At 38.2% G+C, this 22,435-nt stretch overlaps 1 protein-coding gene across 2 annotated transcripts in view; it reads left to right on the top strand.

Annotated features, from left to right (window-relative positions):
* The window catches only part of LOC136864186 (splicing regulator SDE2), a 148,799-nt gene that overhangs the window by 106,241 nt on the left and 20,123 nt on the right, over window positions 1-22,435 (top strand). For both annotated transcript variants that reach the window (XM_067140848.2, XM_067140844.2), the window contains 2 exons: window positions 8,467-8,636; window positions 8,782-8,941. In XM_067140848.2, the coding sequence (XP_066996949.2) occupies window positions 8,467-8,636; window positions 8,782-8,941 (330 nt within the window). The remainder of the gene's footprint in view (window positions 1-8,466; window positions 8,637-8,781; window positions 8,942-22,435) is intronic.

The following is a 22,435-nucleotide window of genomic DNA, read 5'->3' as shown; positions in this document are numbered from 1 at the left end:
ACCTATGGAGTATATTTATATCGGCTTGTAATAACCTATTATAGCTAGCATTCTATATTTTTCTGTGTATTATTCAGTCATCCGCAAACATCTGCATTCACTTCAAATTTTGTTTGGCAGATCGTTGATAAATGCCGTAAATAGGAGTGGCCCTGTAGCACTACCCTGTACTACTCCCGATGTTGCAGAAACTTCGTCAGAGTATTTACTTCCCATTTACCCTCTGCGTCCGGTCTGTCAAAACTTACAGGATCCACAGAACCACCATTTTATCAGTGTTTGTTTCCACCAATTTTTGGACCAGAATGTCATGTGGTACTACATCAAATGTGTTAGCAAAATCAATTACAATAGCATCAACTTGCACACCTTTATCTAATGACTCACTAATATCTTGAAAGAGCTACATCATCTGGCTCTCGCAGGAGAAACCTTTTCTAAAACTGTGTTGACGGCCATTAATCCATGAACTTTTCTTCCATTGCTCTCTTAGATATTCTAAAATGAGGTGTTCCATTTGTTTGCATACAATGGACATAAGGTTATTGGGTCTATAGTTGTCCATTAGCAGCCTGTTGCCCCCTTCAAAAATCGTAACTACTGTTGCTTTCTTCCAGTCATCTGGAATTTGCGTATTGTTGAGAGACACAGTAAATCGTATTTCCAAATAGTGTAGAATAGCTCTACCTCCCAGTTTCAGAACCTCCCCAGCAATGTTATCAGGCCCTGTTGACTTATTTTTCCTTAAGTTCTTAATTCTTTCCTGAATTTTTCTGCTGCTAATTTGGAAGAGAGAACAATCAGTGTTATCGATAATGTCTATTGTCAGGCTATTCTGCTCATTAAATATGTTCCCATACCAATGATTTAATTCATTAGCTATTAGTAGGTCATCAGTAATTACCTCACTTCACTGGACATTATCACCGACACATCATGGCTGGGTCCTTTTCCTAACATAGACATTTTTCCACCCATTTTCCCTGGAAGAAAGTTACCTTTCATATATATGTCATTAGCAGCTTTCTTTTCAGAAGCAAGTTCTTTTGACAGCTTGTGAAACCTATTCATATGCTCCAAACTAAATTGCCTTTTATTGTAGGCTTTCCTTTCAAGGCACCTAATTTTACTATTGCAGTATTTGAGGTCTGGGTTCCGTTTTAGTCATTGAAGGGGCACAAACTGCTCAATAGACCTATTAATAATATAAATGAAATTATCCCACATTATGTTTATGTACCCACCTTGTGATGTCCAGCTGGGAAGTATTTGCCATAGAAACTTTTGGAATTTAAAGGGGTCAGCTTTACTATACTGTTATACTTTTACTTTCTCCTCATTACCTTGTTTAGTGTTTAAGGGATACCCAATATTTAATTCTGCAGCAGAGTGGTACTGCCATACAACTTATGTGTATGTCATTGGGTCTTACAAGATAAACATCTATAATGTTGTTTCCTCTAGTAGGAAAGCCTGTTGTTGTTGTTGTTGTTGTTGTTGTTGTTGTTGTTGTTTTTTTTTGAATCATTAGTCCATAGACTGGTTTGATGCAGATTTCCATGCTACCCTATCCTGTGCTAACCTTTTTTTTCTACGTAACTACTGCATCCTACATCTGCTCTAATCTGCTTGTCATATTCATACTTTGGTCTACACCTACCGTTCTTACCACCTACACTTCCTTCAAAAACCAACTGAACAAGTCCTGGATGTCTTAAGATGTGTCCTGTCATTCTATCTCTTCTTCTCGTCAAATTTAGCCAAATCGATCTCCTCTCGCCAATTCAATTCAGTATCTCTTCATTTGTGATTCGATCTATCCATTTCACCTTCAGCATTCCTCTGTAACACCACATTTCAAAAGCTTCTATTCTCTTTCTCTCTGAGCTAGTTATCGTCCATGTTTCACTTCCGTACAATGCCACGCTCCACACGAAAGTCTTCAAAAACATCTTTCTAATTCCTATATCAATGTTTGAAGTGAGCAAATTTCTTTTTTCAAGAAAGCTCTTCCTTGCTTGTGCTAATCTGCATTTTATGTCCTCCTTACTTCTGCCACCGTTAGTTATTTTACTACCCAAGTAACAATATTCATCTACTACCTTTAAGACTTCATTTCCTAATTTAATATTTCCTGCATCACCTGCCTTCGTTCGACTGTACTCCATTACTTTTGTTTTGGACTTATTTATTTTCATCTTGTACTCCTTACCCATGACTCCGTCCATACCATTTAGCAGCTTCTCAAGATCTTCTGCAGTCTCAGATAAAATAACAATATCATCGGCAAATCTTAAGGTTTAGATTTCCTCTCCTTGGATTGTGATTCCCTTTCCAAATTCCTCTTTGTATTCCTTTACTGCCTGTTCTATGTAAACATTGAAAAGGAGGGGGGACAAACTGCAGCCTTAACTCTCACCTTTCTGGATTGCTGCTTCTTTTTCAAAGCCCTCGATTCTTATCACTGCAGACTGATTTTTATACAGATCGTAGATAATTCTTCGTTCACGGTACCTGATCCCAATCACCTTCAGAATCTTAAATAGCTTGGTCCAATCAACATTATCGAATGCCTTTTCTAGATCTATGAATGCCATGTACGTGGGCTTGTCCTTCTTGATTCGATACTCTAGGATCAGACGTAAAGTCAGGATTGCTTCACGTGTTCCTACATTTCTTCTGTAAATAATGCGTGTTAAAATTTTGCAGGCATGAGGTACTAAACTAATGGTGCGTTAGTTTTCACACCTGTCAGAACCGGCTTTCTTGGGAATAGGTATAACAACATTCTGCCAAAAATCGTATGGGACTTCTCCTGTCTCATACATCTTACACATTAAATGGAATAACCTTGCCATGCTGGTTTCTCCTAAAGCAGTCAGTAATTCAGAAGGAATATCATCAATTCCAGGTGCCTTGTTCCTATTTAGGTCGCTCCCAGCTCTGTCAAACTCTGACCCCAAAATTGTGTCACCCATTTCATCAGCATCAACAGCCTCTTCTTGTTCCAGAACCAAATTATCTACATCTTCACCTTGATACAACTGTTGGATATGTTCCTGCCATCTTTCTGCTTTGTCTTCTTTCCCAAGAAGTGGCTTTCCATCTGAGCTCTTAATATTCATACACCTAGATTTCCTTTCTCCAAAGGTTTCCTTGATTTTCCTGTATGCACCATCTACCTTTCCTAGGACCGTACAACCTTCAACATCGTGCACTTCTCCTTCAGCCAGTCTTTCTTAGCTATCTTGCATTTTCTATCCACTTCATTCTGTAATCGCCTGTATTCTTTTCTGCCCTCTTCATCTCTAGCATTCTTGTATTTTCGTCGTTCTTCAATCAGGTCTAGTATCTCCTGAGTTATCCACTGATTCTTAGTTGATCATTTCTTCCTTCCTAACATTTCTTCAGCAGCCCTACTGACTTCATTTTTCATGACTATCCACTCTTCCTCTATTGTGTTTCCTTCAGCCTTTTCATTTAGTCCTTTTGCAACATGCAGCAAGTAAATGTCTATTTTAACTCATAATTTCATTAATCATCGGCCTACTTTGTTATATCCATAAATGATTAATTCTATAATTCAGCCTAGGAATTAATGAAGCTTTTTTTACCGCAGCCTGATTGTAGCCCCTTCCCGTAGCGTCGCCAGACCAGTTTATGTCCGGAAGATTTAGGTCACCTGCAATTAAAAACTTTTCTGCATATTGGTGCGGAGTTGGACTACCATGCTTGTCTTTCAGCGATAAATGACAGATATATAAGTATCCCATGTCACAGTGTCCATATATGACTTCATTAATTCCTAAGCTGAATTATAGAATTAATCATTCCTGGATATAACAAAGTAGGCTGATGATTAATAAAATTGAGTTAAAGTAGACATTACTTGCTGAATCCATCTTCCAAGAATCTGCACATTTATAACTTCAAATTTAATGTTGAGAGCTGAACATATGATCTCTACGAATATAATCTCAATCGATTCTCACTTACGAAAGACCACAATATTGATGTCTTATGGTGTAATGCATTTAAAACTATATTTGGTCTAGGTACACTACCAGTTTAGGTTCTTCCCTTCTCTAACCACCGCCAAATCATCGCAACCTTAATCTGCATTGGATTAATTTAAGGTCATGTCAGAAGATCTATCAGTAAAAAAAAAGTTATTTGTGGTATCCATAGCAATTTTGAAGAGCGTGATACCCGGGGCATTCAAAGATGGTAGAAACATTGTATTGTTTTTTAAAAGAAATTGCAGACAATTTGTGGAGAGAAAGAGATTAATAGAAGAAGAAGAACAAATATAATTTCTGTTGGCATTGATAGTGATGATAATTCAGCCATTTCCATTTCACATGCAGAATTGGCAGATGATTGTGAAAAAGGAAGTTCAGTTGAAATATCTGATGAACTGGAAGGCTACTTAGGAGATATCCAACCAGTATGAAATACTTGAGGTGCTTGTAATGGTTAAACTTCAGTACCTAGTTTAATCATTGAAGAAATGTGTACTTTGTGTTAAATTCAGAAGTGTACTCTTGTTTTAGATATCTGAGTATACATTGTTACGAGAAACTGAAATCTACTGTGGGATTTAAAAATCTAATTACTGTATTTGCTCATTAATTAAAACTTTTTTACTAAAAAAGTAAAAACATTGATCTGTGTAAATTATTAGCATAATTCTGACTAAAAAAGTTGCAGAGAAAGGAGATGAATGAAATATATACAGTACATAACCCTTAGGATAAACATAAATTGCCATTTGGTGTAAAATTATTGCATTCGTTTTCTTCTGAACGGTCAAGAGCATAAACTTACATCTGGCTCATTGAACACATGGGTTTATGGTTACTGGAAAGATGTTCCTCCAGAGGCTGCTAAAATAGCACCTGAAGCAAAATAAATACAGATTAGCAAAACAACCAATCACATCTTTATACGATGGGATACTAGCCAAAAAAAGAAGAAAATCCGTTCTTTATATTCTATTAATATTTGCTACTGCTGGAAGAACTGCTACTGCCATTTCCGCTTACATCTTTCCAGATCAAATCATCTGGTCTAACATGTTTAAGATTCCAGTTGTCTTGAAACTGTTTTCAGTTATCCCCAAAGAAATCATGTCTGTAGAAACTGTGTAAACTTTTTTATGTTGGTAGCCAGTACCACATATTGCACTCAGACACTGAAAACTTACAGTCCATAGCCCTATTCCTGTGAGTCTCTGCTTAGTTTATTACCGTACCATGAGTTGCGCATTGCACTTGCTCATTATGGATTTACTAAAACAAACAGTTGCGTGATCACAGAACACACACGAAGCACTCTCATAGAATATAATATGTTTGTAATAGACTGCAAGGCCAGCACACAAGAAAACAAATTTTTAAAAAAATGGAGAGAGACTAGTTGACCTGTGTAGAAACCATAATTTAATCTCAAAATCTACATGTTTTAAGAGGAAACCTCAAAAACTCAAAACATGGAAACACCCTGACTACACTAAAGGAGAATGGCAACTGGACCACGTCTGCATGGACAAATACCACCACAGAGAGATCTATAACGTCAAAGTCCTCCGAGGAATAGACACAGGTTCAGATCACTACGTAGTTAAAATTAAACTCACTCCCCAGAGGAGACAACAAAAGCAAGCCCTTAAAACTAAAAGAAAAATAGATCCTACCCAGCTAATCAACAACAAAAATTACCAGAAAGCAACTGAAAAAATAAAAATCACAGACAAACTTGAAGACTTTGTACACAACCTTACACAAATTGCAGAAGACCTAGCTCCAATTAAACCACGTAAAAAACACCAATTGTGGAACAGTGAATGTGATGAAACAGTGGAGAAAAGACATCAGGCATGGCTATTACATCAGTCCCAAAAGACAGAAATATCCTATCAAAAGCTAGTAAAACAGAGAAAAGAAACTACCCAAGTCTTAAGAAGAATAAAAAGACAACATCATAAGGACACCCTACAGTTAATTGAAGAACAGTTCAGTAAAACTAAATCAAGGGACTACTACAAAACCTTCAGAAAGCAGCTCCAAAAATATGAACCCCCGACCCTACTGATGAAGGATGAAGATGGTAAGCTGGCCCATAACAATAAAGACAATGCAGAAATTCTGGCTAAACATTTCAACAAGCTTTTAAATTGTGAGGAACCTACAGAACTCCTTCATTTGGACACCAACACCCCAATAAAAACATCACCAGAAAACATCAATCCCCCCACAATAAAGGAAGTCTACCAAGCTCTGAATAAATTAAAAAACTACAAAGCGCCAGGAGAAGATCAGACCTTTGCGGAAATCTGGAAATATGCAGGAACCTCAGCAAAAGTTGCCCTCCATCAACAACTTGTCTCTATCTGGATTAAAGAAGAACTACCAGAACACTGGACAACAGCCCTCATCCATCCTCTGCACAAAAAAGGGGACAAAACCGACCCTAATAACTACAGGGGATCTCGCTCCTAGACATAACATACAAAATATTTTCAATAATCATCCTTAATAGGATAAGTTTACAACTTGAGAAAGAACTAGGAGAATATCAAGGAGGTTTCAGACCCTGGAGGAGCTGTCCTGATCAGATCATGAGTCTTAAGTTGATAATGGACTATAACAGGAGAAGAAACAGAGATATGGTGATAACATTTGTAGATTTCAAGAAAGCTTATGATTGCATCCATAGAGAATCTCTGTTTAAAATTTTAAGACACCTTGGACTACACCCCAAATTAATAAACATGATAAAATTGACTCTCACCAATACCAAGTCAAAAGTGAAGTTTAGGGGTGAAACATCAGTGACATTTGAAATTAAAACTGGACTATGGCAGGGAGATGGGCTCTCACCACTATTATTTAACTGTGCTCTAGAAATGGTAATGAGGGAATGGTTTAGAAAATGTCCCCCCAAAATAAAGATTGGCCGAAAAATCAAAACAAATTGCCTGGGTTTTGCTGACGATTTAACATTACTAGCAGTGGACATAAAAGAAGCAAAAACTCAGGTATCAGAACTTCAAAACATTGCAAATAAAATTGGCCTCAAAATATCATTTGAAAAAACAGAAATTATGCCCCAAAAACCAACACAGCTAAAAGAAGTCACCATAAATGGTAATAAAATCAAAATAGTAACTCAGTTTAAATATCTTGGAGAAGTAATAACACATAACTTAAATGAAAAAATCTCAATCCAAGTAAGAACAAAGCACAAAAATTAACATGGGATATGTACAAAAAGAAATGTCTATCAATAAATACAAAAATAAAACACTACAACACAGTTATAAAACCGGAAGCTACATATGCAGCAGAAACACTCTTTTACCTGAATAAACAATCAAAGACTGACAGACTTCAGAAAATTGAAAGGAGGATTGGAAGAACCTGTATCAACAAAAAATATCAGAAAGATGGACAGTGGCGGTTAATACCTAACAAAGTCGTGTACAAAGAGCTAGAAACCATTACAGATACTATGCATAAGAGGAGACTGGGATTCTTTGGACATATCATGAGGATGCAGGACTCGAGACTTCTGAAACAACTAGTACAACACAATCTCGTCTCAAAAAATACCACAACAGGATGTAAATGGATCAGAGAAGTAAGAGAGGATCTGAAGGAAATAGGCCTTACAACAGAAGACACCAAAAATAAGATAAAATTGAATACAAACCTCCGCTTTACCCTTACACAAAACAAACCAACACGCACATTTTCAACTGAGGAAAGGGCGCGAAGATCGGAGCGTCTGAAGAAGTACTGGGAGGACCGCAAAGCCCGAACAATCCCTTCAAAGAGACCTGAACGACGGACTGACTAAAGTGATCCTATGTGGTCATAAAAGGAGGAGAAGACTGCAAGGAGCCTGCATCAGGTCAAGACTGACTTTTACTAGCCAAGAGCTGCAATTTGGGATTGCCATATTTCAAAATAGAAAGGCTGGTACTTGCCACCTACATTTTGCAACATTAGCGGAACTTCACGTAAATGCTTGAGAAAATTGGTTCATCAAATACGCTAAAGAAATACATGTTTTCCCCGCTTTGAAGTATAGCTAGACTGGGTGTGTAAATTATGTGATAACGAGAATTATGCAAGTAAATATGTTAACAAAACCGGATGTAAATTGGCTGTGTAGTTGTGTGGTTTTAAAAGCATGACTAACAGGTATGGAAAAAAATAGATGAACACTTTTTCTTCTATGTGACAATTGAGAACAGAAGCGTTAATGTGTATTTTCAGTTTAGTATTCTTACTCCTTTATATTCATGAAATCACAAAAATTCGCCCACAGTGTTGGATGGTGGTTGTATTGATTCTGTGGTCACCTTAATATTTAAATAAAGAATAAACTTCAGTGATATTATTTGTAATGGATTTGTGTTGACCAACAAACTGCAGACTTTATTTGTATATTTATGTTTAGATTGAAGAATTGGATTACTAAGAAGGCACTTAGAGAAAAGGAAGCCAAAAATAACAAGCGAATTAAATTGGAAAAGCTCATGAATGAACCGTCCCATGATTTTGAGGATAAATTATATGAAGATGAACGGTCCCAGCTAGTAGAGAGAGTAGCAGAGGCTTTTGAGCAAGGTAGGTGCTTGATGTTGTTGTACATAAGTCATTAAGCCTTCTTCCAAGATGCACAATATCAGTAATTTTTATGATTTGGAAATTTAAGCATGTAACATTTCGGACTTTGTGGTTATGTAGTTGTTATTAATTCATGTGGCTTTAGGAATAAGTGCAGCTACAAGCAGTGGTGAAATGCCCAGTGTGATCAAGATTAAAATCTCCAAACCAGATGCTAAAGAAACTGCTGAAGTGAAAGCTGCAGAAATCCGTAAAAGAAAGCTGGATATGCCTCAATATCCCAAGAAGAAGCCTGCTCTGCTGTGGTAAGTTTTTTACCTTACTATATATGTTTCATTGTAAGGGTACACCCATATTGTCAAACCTTATAAAGCATTGCATTGTTTAATTGAAACCTGTCAACTCTCAGAAGAGTAAAAGACATGTTTGTGACCTTCTGAGTATGGCTGCAATATTGGCCAATTGATATCAACACCGGGCGAGTTGGCCGTGCGCGTAGAGGCGCGCGGCTGTGAGCTTGCATCCGGGAGATAGTAGGTTCGAATCCCACTATCGGCAGCCCTGAAGATGGTTTTCCGTGGTTTCCCATTTTCACACCAGGCAAATGCTGGGGCTGTACCTTAATTAAGGCCACGGCCGCTTCCTTCCAACTCCTAGGCCTTTCCTATCCCATCGTCGCCATAAGACCTATCTGTGTTGGTGCGACGTAAAGCCCCTAGCAAAAAAAAAAAATGATATCAAATATATGCTCAATACAGGGATTTAGAATATAAGAGAATGTTTTTACTGGAAGTCTGGTTTCTTCATGGATGTTTGAACTCTTGCAATGAAGTTCTTGTGTATATTTTCAAAATGAATTACAAATCACATCAGAGGTATGTAATAGCAACAGTGAACCATCAGAAAGAAGTGATAATGTATTGGAAAGTGAAAATAAATCAAATGCACTGTTATATCTACAGATGGGCAAAAGTGAAATGTTATATTCTAAACCACAGCTGCTGGCACAATGGGAACAAGGATTTTTATGTTTTTCAATACATAGAATTCAATTCAATCATTTTTTTATTTCCATAATATTTGGGGGAAATATTTTGTAACATTTACAATACCAAGCGAGTTGGCGATGCGGTTAGGGTGGTACAGTTGTGAACTTACATATGGGAGATGATGGGTTTGAACCCCACTGTTGGCAGCCCTGAAGATGATTTTCTGTGGTTTCCCATTTTCACACCATAAATTAAGGCCATGGCCACTACCTTCCCACTCCTAGCCCTTTCCTATCCTATTGTCACCATAAAACCTATCTATGTCCGTGCATTGTAAAACAAATTGTAAAGAGAAAAATTACAGTTTTTGTATTATCTCTTATTGCTTTTCCTATTTTACATGATTACATTAGGGAGATCTTTCAAGTGAGCAAATTGAATGTTCAAAGATTCTCCAAAAACAGAATTTCATAACCATAGACTTTGACTTGAAAATATCATAGGACCTTAAGTTTTAAGCAAAAACGCACATTTAACTTCCTACTTTTGGAGTAAATATTGCTGCAAATGAATTAATAAATACCTCATGTAATGGACCCTGATCAGTTTTTCTTGGACTGAAGTACAAAAATCTGGTTTTCATTATTGCATCTGCAAAATATTGAAGTTGGTATATCAAGTTATTTCTGTCATTCACCATGATACAATGTTCAGTCAATGGTACAAAATTCAATACTAGATACTATTTGAAATACAGTAAAATACTAAAAAATATTTTATTGGTTATGGTAAAAATTCATTGTTTTCTTCTTTTAATTCACACACACTTGAATGTATTATGTTTCCGGAATCCTGCAGAATACAGTTTACAACAAAAGTAAACCACCAATTCAATTAGAAAATGCTGTTAACAATCCAGTATTGTAATTATATTTTACATTTTGATGGTAAATTACTAAACATTGCAAGACCAGTGCTAATCCATCCTAGCCTGATAAAATTCTAATTAATTTTGGTCTAATAATTTAAAATATTACTGAGAAAATAAAAGTATCCTTTGGCTGAATTCCCTGATATCAGAAAAATTAATGCTATTATGATTATTTATGGTTCATGTTTGTGGGTTACTGTAGTCACGTCCTAGTTCGTGAACCATGGGCAACGGCTGAGTGGCCTAGTAAGTCGTCCTGAGAGTTGGGATACCAGTTGCTATGGAATGGGAGTGGGCATCTCGGACATATTCTGAGTCATGGCCCTCCTTGTGCTCAGGCGGCTAGGACTATACAATTCACCGGTGGTCCACAACCCGTTAGAGAAGAGATCCTCACTTGGACTATGTGCAAGTAGGGTAGCATCCTGCTTCATGAATTTACCGAGCTCAGAACATTTTAAGCAAGCCTCGGACCTATGGGATCAATGGAGTCCCATTCCCATTTGGTAGGCGAGGGACTCCTTGGAAACAACTTGGCGAACAAAATGGAATTCGATGGGGAGCTATCAATATTAATGGGACGTATGGAAGAAAGAAGGTAGAACTGGCCGAGTCAGCAAAGAGGATGCATCTGGATGTGCTAGGAGTAAGCGATATTGGGGTAAGGGGAGATAATGAGGAAGAGATAGGAGATTATAAAGTGTACTTGACGGGTGTTAGAAAGGGAAGGGCAGAGTCTGGGGTAGGGCTCTTTATCAGGAATACCATTGTACCATTGCACGCAACATAGTTTCTGTTAGGCACGTAAATGAGCGAATGATGTGGGTAAATTTGTCAGTTGGGGGAATTAGGACAAGAATTGTGTCCGTGTATTCACTATGTGAGGGTGCAGATGAGGATGAAGTTGACAAGTTTTATGAAGCATTGAGTGACATCGTGGTCAGGGTCAACAGCAAGGATAGAATAGTGCTAATGGGCGATTTCAATGCGAGAGTTGGGAATAGAACTGAAGGATACGAAAGGGTGATTGGTGAATGTGGGGAAGATATGGAAGCTAATGGGAATGGGAAGCGTTTGCTGGACTTCTGTGCTAGTGTGGGTTTGGCAGTTATGAAAACTAATAAGGGTAGAAAATCTCCAGGACGAAGAAATGAGACAGAAATACATGGATATGATTCGTGAGAAGTTTCGAACAGTAGACAGTAAGCAGGTTCAGGATGTAGAAAGTGAATGGGTGGCATACAGGGATGCTGTAGTAGAAACAGCAAGGGAATGCCTAGGAACGACTGTGTGTAAAGATGGGAAAAGGCAAACATCTTGGTGGAATGATGAAGTGAGAACAGCCTGTAAACTTAAAAAGAAGGCTTATCGGAAATGGCTCCAAACAAGGGCCGAGGCAGACAGGGATTTGTACGTAGATAAAAGAAGCAGAGCGAAACAAATAGTTGTTGAATCCAAAATAAGTCATGGGGAGATTTTGGTAATAACCTGGAATGGCGAGGTCAAGCAGCAGGGAAACCTTTCTGGACAGTAATAAAGAATCTTAGGAAGGGAGGAAGAAAGGAAAATGAACAGTGTTTCGAGTAATTCAAGTGAAGTCATAATAGATCCCAGGGAATCACTGGAAAGGTGGAGGGGATATTTTGAACATCTCAATGTAAAAGGAAATCATCCTGGTGGTGTTGCAAACAGCCAAGCTCATGGGGAGGAGGAAAATGATGTTGGTGAAATTATGCTTGAGGAAGTGGAAAGGATGGTAAATAAACTCCATTGCCATAAGGCAGCAGGAATAGATGAAATTAGACCTGAAATGGTGAAGTATAGTGGGAAGGCAGGGATGAAATGGCTTCATAGAGTAGTAAGATTAGCATGGAGTGTTGGTAAGGTATCTTCAGATTGGGCAAAAGCAGTAATTGCACCTATCTATAACCAAGGGAACATAAAGGATTGCAACAACTATCGAGGTATCTCACTGATTAGTATACCAGGCAAAGTATTCACTGGCATCTTGGAAGGGAGGGTGCGATCAGTCGTTGAGAGGAAGCTGGATGAAAACCGGTGTGGTTTCAGATCACAGAGAGGCTGTCAGGATCGGATTTTCAGTATGCGCCAGGTAATTGAAAAATACTACGAGAGGAATAGGCAGTTGCGTTTGTTTCGTAGATCTAGAGAAAGCATATGACAGGGTACCGAGGGAAAAGATGTTCGCCATACTGGGGGACTATGGAATTAAAGGCATTTATGGTGACAATTGGGCTTCAGTGAGAGTTGATGATAGAATGAGTTCTTGGTTCAGTGTACTAACAGGGATTAGACAAGTCTGTAATCTTTCACCTTTGCTGTTTGCATGGGGGAAGGTTTCGCAACACATTTTCACATGAACAGCTTTCAGAATTACAAAGATATCTTACAGAAATAAATCAGAGACTTTTTGGAATGACCAAAATACAGTGCAGGAGATTAGTGTATGATTTCGCTGAGACGAACAACATTGCTTATCCGTTCAACAACGTAACAAGAATGGCAGGAGAAGATTGGCTCACTAACTTCTTGAAGAACTTCAACTTTACGATGAGAACTCCTGAAGCAACCTCTATAGGGCGTATGATGGGTTTCAATAAGACTGCAGTGCACAAATTTTATTCAATATTAAGAGAAATTCGCCTAAAATATGGTTTTGCGCCACAAGCAATATTCAATGCAGATGAATCAGGTCTTTCCACTGTGCCCAATAGACAACCAAAAGTGATCTCTCCAAAAGGTACTAGACGTGTAGCTAAAATTACGTCCGCAGACAGGGGCAGAAATATCACTCTAGTTTGTGCCATGAGTGCCAGTGGACAGTATGTTCCACCATTTTTGATTTTTCCAAGAAAAAGGATAAAACCAGAGCTACTGAGTGGTCTTCCTCCTGGATCAGTTGGACATGCAACTGAAACAGGATGGATGAATAGTGATCTGTTTGTTGTTTACTTACAACATTTTGTGAATCATATAAAGCCCATTAAAAGTGATCCTGTTTTACTGATTGTGGACAACCATAGTTCACACATTTCTTTACAGGCAATCAATTTTTGTCGGGAAAAAGGAATCGTCATGATTGGATTGCCACCACATACGTCCCACAGGCTGCAGCCACTTGATGTGTTGTTCTTTGGACCCCTGAAGACGGCTTACTCGCAGGCTTGTGACAGTTATCTGGTGTCTCATCCTGGACATCAGATAAATGATCGAAACATTGCAAGAGTTTTTTCTGGAGCCTACACAAAAACAGCGACTGTAAGCAATGCCATAAAAGGTTTCGAAGCAACTGGAATAGAGCCATTCAACCCACAAGTATTTGATGAAGGCGACTATGCTCCCGCAGCTACGACAGAGAGAGATTTACCAGAAGAACCAGTGCCTTCCACAGAATCTGATCCATCCACTCACTCGCCAGATCTTACAATCTCAACAGAACATGACAACTCAAAGCAAGAAGCAGCATTGCCTACACCGCAACCAGGACCTTCTTCTCGGCAGAACAAAGGAAATCAATTGAAGTCCTCTGCGAGCACTTTCATCTATGACCTGATGCCTTTGCCAAAAGCTCAGAGATCAACGACCAGGAAAAGGCAAGCTGGATCAGCATCAGTCATAACAAATACCCCTACAAAAGACATATTATTACGAAGAGAAGAAGAAAAAAGAAAAGAGAAGCAAAGAAACTAAGGAAATGGAAAGAAAGAAGAAGAAACTGGCAGCAAAGGGCCCTCTTTTCACATCTACATTGCTTCCTAAGGACAAGAACAGATTTGAGTACCCTGTGTGCAGTGTAACTTATGTAGATCCCCCGGAAGAAGACTGGATTCAGTGTAGTAGATGTAGTGAATGGTGGCATGAGAAGTGTTCTAGTTATGAAGTAGGAGTTTTTGTGTGTGATTACTGTTAAATTCTATACAATCAAAGGAGATCTTAAAACTTTGATATGGAAGTGCCGAACTATAGAAATATATAACCATGAAAGAGATGTTTATAGTGACATTGTCCATGTGTGTATACTAAATACCATTTCAAGCTATATTACAAAGTTTGGTGTAGGTTAGAATAGGTTTGGATTTTTCGTTATCTTACCCCGACAGGTTCGTCAACTTGCACCGCCACTGGGGCAAGATGGAGAATTTGCTGAAGTTATGAATTTTATTTAATTACTTTGGAACATCTTTCAAGAGTGTAATTATAAGGTCATAATATAACAGAGTATAGTGTAATGTATGCATTAAGTGTGAATAAAAATGATTTTGAATAATCTTGTTCAACATACGACCTCCCAAAGCTTAGCATCGTCAACTTGCCCCGGTCTCCCCTATTTATAAGTTAGAAGTAACAGACATGTAAGTAGCAAGAATGATTGCTGGTACAAACAGGTGGGAACAATGGCAGGGGGTACTCAGAATGAAGCGATAAAGGCTAATTTAGGAATGAACTCGATGGATGAAGCTGTACGCATAAACCAGCTTCGGTGGTGGGGTCATGTGAGGCGAATGGAGGAGGATTGGTTACCTAGGAGAATAATGGACTCTGCTATGGAGGGTAAGAGAAGTAGAGGGAGACTAAGACGACGATGGTTAGACTCTGTTTCTAACGATTTAAAGATAGGAGGTATAGAACTAAATGAGGCCACAACACTAATTGCAAATCGAGGATTGTGGCGACGTTTATTAAATTCTCAGAGGCTTGCAGACTGAACGCTGAAAGGCATGACAGTCTATAATGATTATGTATGTATGTATGTATGTATGTATGTATGTATGTATGTATGATTATTTATTATTATTGCCTTCAGTTTTGCTTTACAAGCAAGAAAAAGTAAAACTTGTTACTGTGTTTTTAATGGGCCACAGAGGCAAAGAAGCGTGAGGGTTGAATGGCTGGACCAAGCATGATTCAAAGTTTGAGTTTTGATAACAAAATCTACGAAAAATTTACTTATTTCTTTTTCTAATAGGATGATCTTTTCAAAAACAAAATACAAAGATTTAACAGGTCAGCATGCACAAGAAGCACAAGGAAGCTTATAAGCTTAGTCATTTGCAATCAGGGGAGCAGTATTCCCATTTTCATATGCGATTTATTCTCACAGATGTTAAAGTCTTGGGCATTAATTAGGAAAGAGGTAGTAGTCTTTACAGATTGAATCCTTTGACAGTGGGAAAATAGATCCCAGAGAATCACTGGAGAGGTGGAGGGGATATTTTGAACTTCTTCTCAATGTAAAAGGAAATCATCCTGGTGGTGTTGCAAACAGCCAAGCTCATGGGGAGGAGGAAAACACCCAAAACACCTTGACACAATTTCACAGCACACAACTTCTGAAGTTGTTAATTAAAAAACATTTATTGTTTTAATGTAAATTAAGAGATTGATTTTATGCTATTTTACCTAAGCTACATGTAAACAGCTGATGAAGATTGCTAAGCAGTTGAAACATGTTCTGTGATTATTAATGTCTTTATAAATAGCCCAAGGCTAAATAAAAAAGAGAAAGTATCGATTAGGTGGAACCTTTTTTCATTTATTGATTGAACAATGAATAAGTCGAGAATGGAAAGTAATTGATTCATCATAACTACACCATTAACACCATGGGAAGTACAGGATAGGAATAGTTTAGAGGAAAAAAACTCAGGAGGGTATTAAATTTTGAAGTCGCATTACCAACCAACTTTACAGAATTAGCTAACATTTTCATCCCACAATGGCACACCCAATTAAATAATAAAAAAAAAGGTTATGAAATACACCTCAAATTAGATGACCAGAAGGAAAATCAAAGAGCAGTAACACTACGCCATATACTGCCAGTTGTCCAGGAAAGACCTCCGGAAAACCTGGGCTAAAAATATGTGACATCAACAGATTCACTCTGTAGCACACCAGTAAAACAGGTACCTCTCCATTTACATGTAAACGAGGTAAATAAAATATAAATAAAATAAAATATAGATGGCAAATAACCAAGGAGGTTGATAGAAAATGCTAGACAACACAAGGAAGGAGGAGGTAACTCCACTAAAAGACCCTATAATTAATTGGCAGGTCGATGACTTCAGTACCGACTTGTCCCTATTTTTACCATCAAGGTAATTTGCCCCAGACTAGTCAGCCGATCCCAGGTGTGCTCAGTCCGAAATATGATAAAAATAATGCCCTAAAATACATACACCCTGCATCTTGATGGGAACGTATAACTAAATACGGGCACAGTGAGGTCAATTAAAACTACAAATAAAGCAAGGCGAAGCATGACGTCAGTTTTGGAGGAAAATCTGTTTATTAAAATTAACAAGATAAATATTTTTTAAAATAGCAAAGTATCAAATAATCAGATTTACATGACTCAGATTGTTGTTTTCCTTTTCAGCTGGATAAAGTCCATCTTGAGAATGAGAATATTTTACAAATTTATAATGTATGCCGACACACATACTTAACAAATCAAATCTTGAAATTTCATTAATTTTAACATATGGGCTTGCGTGCGCGCACCACACTCCTGGCTTTTACCTTCTTGTTAACACTTTTAACTGTAGATGAGTACGTTCCCCATTTCTGCACACTTGACATTGCAGTGGGGTCCCTAACCTTAAGAAAGACTTGATCTAATGCGCAAAAGGGGAGACAAAACTAACCTAACTGTACAATATATAACACGCTGAGTGGTAAAACATCCTACGCACAAAATATACCTCTCGAGCCAAGAAAAAATTCATGAGCATAACAGACAAATGTGGATAGGAGCCACACAAACAAAAACATGTAAATGGCAATATGTACATTCAAAGAAACAGACATATTTTCCAGGGTTCACCAAGGAAAGCATGCGGCATTCACTCAACTTGCATCCACTTAAAGCCACAACGAAAATGAAAGGAAACATAATTAGACGTTAAGCAACACTTCCTATTTATCACAGGTTCCTGAAAAATAATTACAGGACACAAAAACAATAAAAAATGACAGAGTAGGCTTTACCTTTCAACACCTATTTCAACGTTGTAACCTGGAAGAGATGGCATGACACAAATATTCCTCAGCGCGGTTATATCATAAAAGGAAATCTGAACAAACATTGCGATATAAAACTCCCGTCGACTGCCACAACCGTAGAGACATGGACAGAAACAAAACAAAACAAAAAAAGACAAAACACGAATTATAGGCTGCTCAAATAAAACTCTCCTCGGTAGACAAACATATCACCCTCGCCAACACACGGCAGGATGACTCAAAGTGGAGATCAACATCTCCCAAAATAAAGCACAGGGTCCAACCCTTTACACACGCTGCTCAACAGTCTACCCGAGGCAAGTCACACAGTCAAGAAAATTCCTTACAGATGAGGATCGCATCCACTTACTCAAAATCACACAAATAATATCTCATGTCCTAAAGTTGCGTAAAACTGAAGAAATATGAAGAACTTCGTCTAACATTCGCTCGCATGAAAAGAAACAAGACCGCGCTGGTCACAAAGCACTCGAGCACAAAGTAAACATGAATAATAAAGTGGCTCAACTCTGTAATAAATATGATGAACTGAAACTAAGAAATTGCCACATTGACAATCGGTCATGTCTGAACATCGGAAAGTTACTGAAATATCTCAATCCTACATCGCGAGAAACTCATATAGATAATAATAATAATAAATATTAAATTGATAATAACAATAATACATTTTACAGAGAATTTATTCTAATATTCGGAACTCGAAATATGAAACTGCGTTCGTGGAACTCGTGAATTAATAATTAATTTACCACCTAGATATACAAAATAGTCGTGAAGATGACGCTGACAACTTCATGGATCCACACTCCACCGTCTTACACACTCTCATTCACTCATCATGCAATAAATCCCAGAAAATATGACGGCATGTTTCCGTACACTTTGAGCTCCCATCAGTAATACTTTAATCTAGTCCTTCTTGACTTGAATTTGAATCCTTATCTACATTTAAAATTAAGCCCCGAGACGTACACTGCGTCTCAAATATCTAAACAAAACAAATCAAAAAATATATATAAGGCAAAAAAAAAAAAGACTGACTCAAAGAAATGACGCTAACCACTCAGCTAAATAAATCAGAATAAAATGTAAGAAAACAAGCTGCGACCTCATGCAAACAGTCCACATTTACGTTACAATTATATTTACATTAACAAGCTTCCTATCATTTACTTTAAATAAGACGTAGTCCTACCAAACAAAGCTACATCTACAGAAATTAAATATCAAACTAACCTTTCCCCTTTTGCAACATTAACATGTTCACACTCACATAATTACATTAAAAATTCTGTACTCATCTGTTATGTTGGCTCATGGCCGCTTGTCCTCAGGAGACAGCCGATCCCATCTTTCTTTTTAGCGTGCCATATCGATGATAATGCTGCCTTCAAAAAGACTTGGATCAGTCCTTTTGTCTCCATCGAGGGGTAGAAAGGTGATGTATTTCCGTTGCTGCTTCTGCTTCTGGATGTCGTCTAAAACATCCCCTCGTTCACGATGTAGAAATTGGGTCAAGATCAACCGGCCGGTTACAAGAATACTACAGCCGGGGTAAATTCCACCGACCGTGAAACCAGTTCCCATTCAGTCGCGGAACCGCTTCTCTTATCTACTCCAGTAACTAGGTCAAATATTTCCCATATTATAAACAGCTGAACTGAAAATTGTAAAGTTTATGCCCTTGGCAAACGATTTACACAGGCGGGCTACTACACACTTTGAAATGATTAAATGGAACTGTTCTGTCCCTTTGGTAATCGTAAGTTAAATGCCATTCTCCCAGTGTTATAAAACTTGAGTATATCAAATGTAGACTGAGCATCTTCCAACAAAATCTTAAGAGTCTCCACGCGATCACTCGCGTAAATAGAAACTTCTTCTTACGATGTTACTTGCACAGAATCTCGCCGAATAATAGGGTAACTGACACGGTCATTGTTTTTATTAACTCGTCCTCGAAGACGCCGTCGTATCCTCGATTGGGGCCATCTTTTCCCCTAGACCAATGCCTAGTCATATTGACGGTGGCTCTATCGTTTCATTGGCTCGACGCATTGCGTACCTGATGCTTACTGACCCTAGCCTCTCGCCCGGGCATTGGAAATGTTGTCCGTTGGAATTCTATTGTTCCCTTGTTCGGCTTTGTGTACGTCATGTCGAAATTTCACCTTCCAAACTTAGCTGGTGAGCAAACAAATCCGAGCTCCAAGCTCCCTGCAGAAATTGCGACATGTGCTGCTGAATGTAGATGTTTCCTGCCAGTTACTAGTACTTAATAAAAATGGAATATTCACTGCACATTCGAATAAATGACTGATTAATTAAATGAGCACTTCAATAAGGGCTCAGACTGGAACTAGCTAAATAATCCCATACTTATCCTGCAAAATCAAAGAACGGTAAGGTGTAAAATCAACAATGTCAACAGATATCAAAATTAACACTGTGTAAACACCATAGACAGGTAGATACTCTTAAAATGAACTTTACATTATCATAAATTAAATTAATGATATCAGAGCAACAACAGATTATGCAGGTAAACACAAGTTACATTTACTAAGACAATATTATTTCACATGAGTTGCAGACACACCAAATAAATAAGTGCCAAATCCACTAGGACACAGAGGTTTAACTACAAAGGTGATGGACCACCCCATCAAAGTGCCATAAAAACAAGCTAACCCAAAACAAGCAACAAGCATATAATACTCCATAATGAGCACCAGGTCCATGCGTCAGATCACAAAGGATAAAAGGACAATTACCATCCTCGACAACATGCCATAAAGCCATTATATACAGTAACCCTAATCCACCTAAATCAAATACATGGTACTGTAACGCACGATCACCCAACAGAGGATCAGTAAACCAACTATCAAGGTCAATAGAAGATAAACATCGCAGGTTATGAATCCTTTCTCACACTACATAACAGCAACAAGTAGAAGAGGCTAAACTTCCCACACTTCCATGCAATCCACAACTCGTACAGAATAATACCATACATAAATAGGTTGTCATTTTCAGAAGAAATTATTCAGCAATATAATGATTACAGCATCGCATAGAACTAAATACCCAGGGAGCTATATAATACAACAAGGGATAACATCCTTTACATTAGATAAACCACAGAATAGGAATTTCAAGGTTGACAGGTTAGGCTAAATTAATACCACACCAGAAAAATCATTAAGCAGATAAAACTTATGACAGACTCCTTTCAAGGATGTATACTCAATATCAAGTTAGCTAGAATAATTAAGAAGAGGGCACCAATACTAGTTTGAAACAGGGAAGCCCATATAATCGATAATGAATGTGGAAACGCGTAAAGACACAGGGTCTGTGCATGAAGCAAGCAGGTAACCATCTCCGACACCAACGAACAGTACTCCACAATAGTAAACATTGCCCAATGAAGAGGGTACTGATAATATAACATCAACCACTACCCAGCAACCTACACACCCACACTAGCCATGAAAACAGCTTAAAAATGGTAAACCATATGCAAACACTTACCCACAACCAGCACAGGCATGCAGTCACATAGCAGTGACTGAGTCATATTGCCAGCCATAGGCCATAGAACACAAACAATAACCAACATGAGATGAATAGTAAGCTAAAACTTTTAAAAATTCACTATAATGAGCAGGTTATTAGACCGATCACAAAGATAACTTTTTGCTGAATTAACCAAAATGAATGCCCAAATAGAACAACCAGGTGCAAGATTTTTAAAATATAACTTGAATTACTTCAAGACTACATTAAATAATCCACATCCAGCAGGTTATGGTAATTTTGAAGAAATGGTTGCTGACGTGAAAACAGTACTATTTAGGCCATAATTTGGTAACAGCAAATAAATGCAGACCGAACAGCGAAAATAGACTCACACTAAGCACAGAAAAACATCAAATTAATAAAGACAAGGTCTCAGACATAAAAAAAAGTGGCAGGCAGTCAAGTATCAACATACCTATCCATATAATATCACTTTCATGCTGCAACTGGCACAAGGTGGATATGCCACCAGGTTAGGTTAAGTACTTCATGATGTTTACACGTCATTTTCAACGCAGGAGGAAATATAACCTAAGGGAAATGACCATATAATTATTTATCATGCACACTACTGAATCATAATGCCCGAAATTAAATGATGATGATGATGATAATAATAATGATAATAATAATAATAATAATAATAATGATAATAATAATAATAATGATAATAATAATAAGCCTGAGAACTACTACAGTTACGCCCAAACAGAAAATACACGATGTTCCCAGGCCTAAGGCCATCAATCATAATCATGTTTATCCAGTGAACTTTGCACATAATACACTGACTGACAGAGCAAATGCAACACCAAGAAGGAGTGGTCAGAACTTTATGCCAATTGCAGGGTAGACTGACGTCACTGAGGTATGCTCATGATGTGAAATGCGCCACTGTGCTGCGCACGTAGCGAACGATAAATGGGACATGGCGTTGGCGAATGGCCCACTTCGTACCGTGATTTCTCAGCCGACAGTCATTGTAGAATGTGTTGTCGTGTGCCACAGGACACGTGTATACCTAAGAATGCCAGGCCGCCGTCAACGGAGGCATTTCCAGCAGACAGACGACTTTACGAGGGGTATGGTGATCGGGCTGAGAAGGGCAGGTTGGTCGCTTCGTCAAATCGCAGCCGATACCCATAGGGATGTGTCCACGGTGCAGCGCCTGTGGCGAAGATGATTGGCGCAGGGACATGTGGCACGTGCGAGGGGTCCAGACACAGCCCGAGTGACGTCAG

Source organism: Anabrus simplex, chromosome 2, assembly GCF_040414725.1.
Source record: "Anabrus simplex isolate iqAnaSimp1 chromosome 2, ASM4041472v1, whole genome shotgun sequence".
Classification (NCBI taxonomy): Eukaryota; Metazoa; Arthropoda; class Insecta; order Orthoptera; family Tettigoniidae; genus Anabrus; species Anabrus simplex.
The sequence above is the reverse complement of the archived record's forward strand: the minus strand, read 5'-3'. Positions and strand labels throughout refer to the sequence as shown.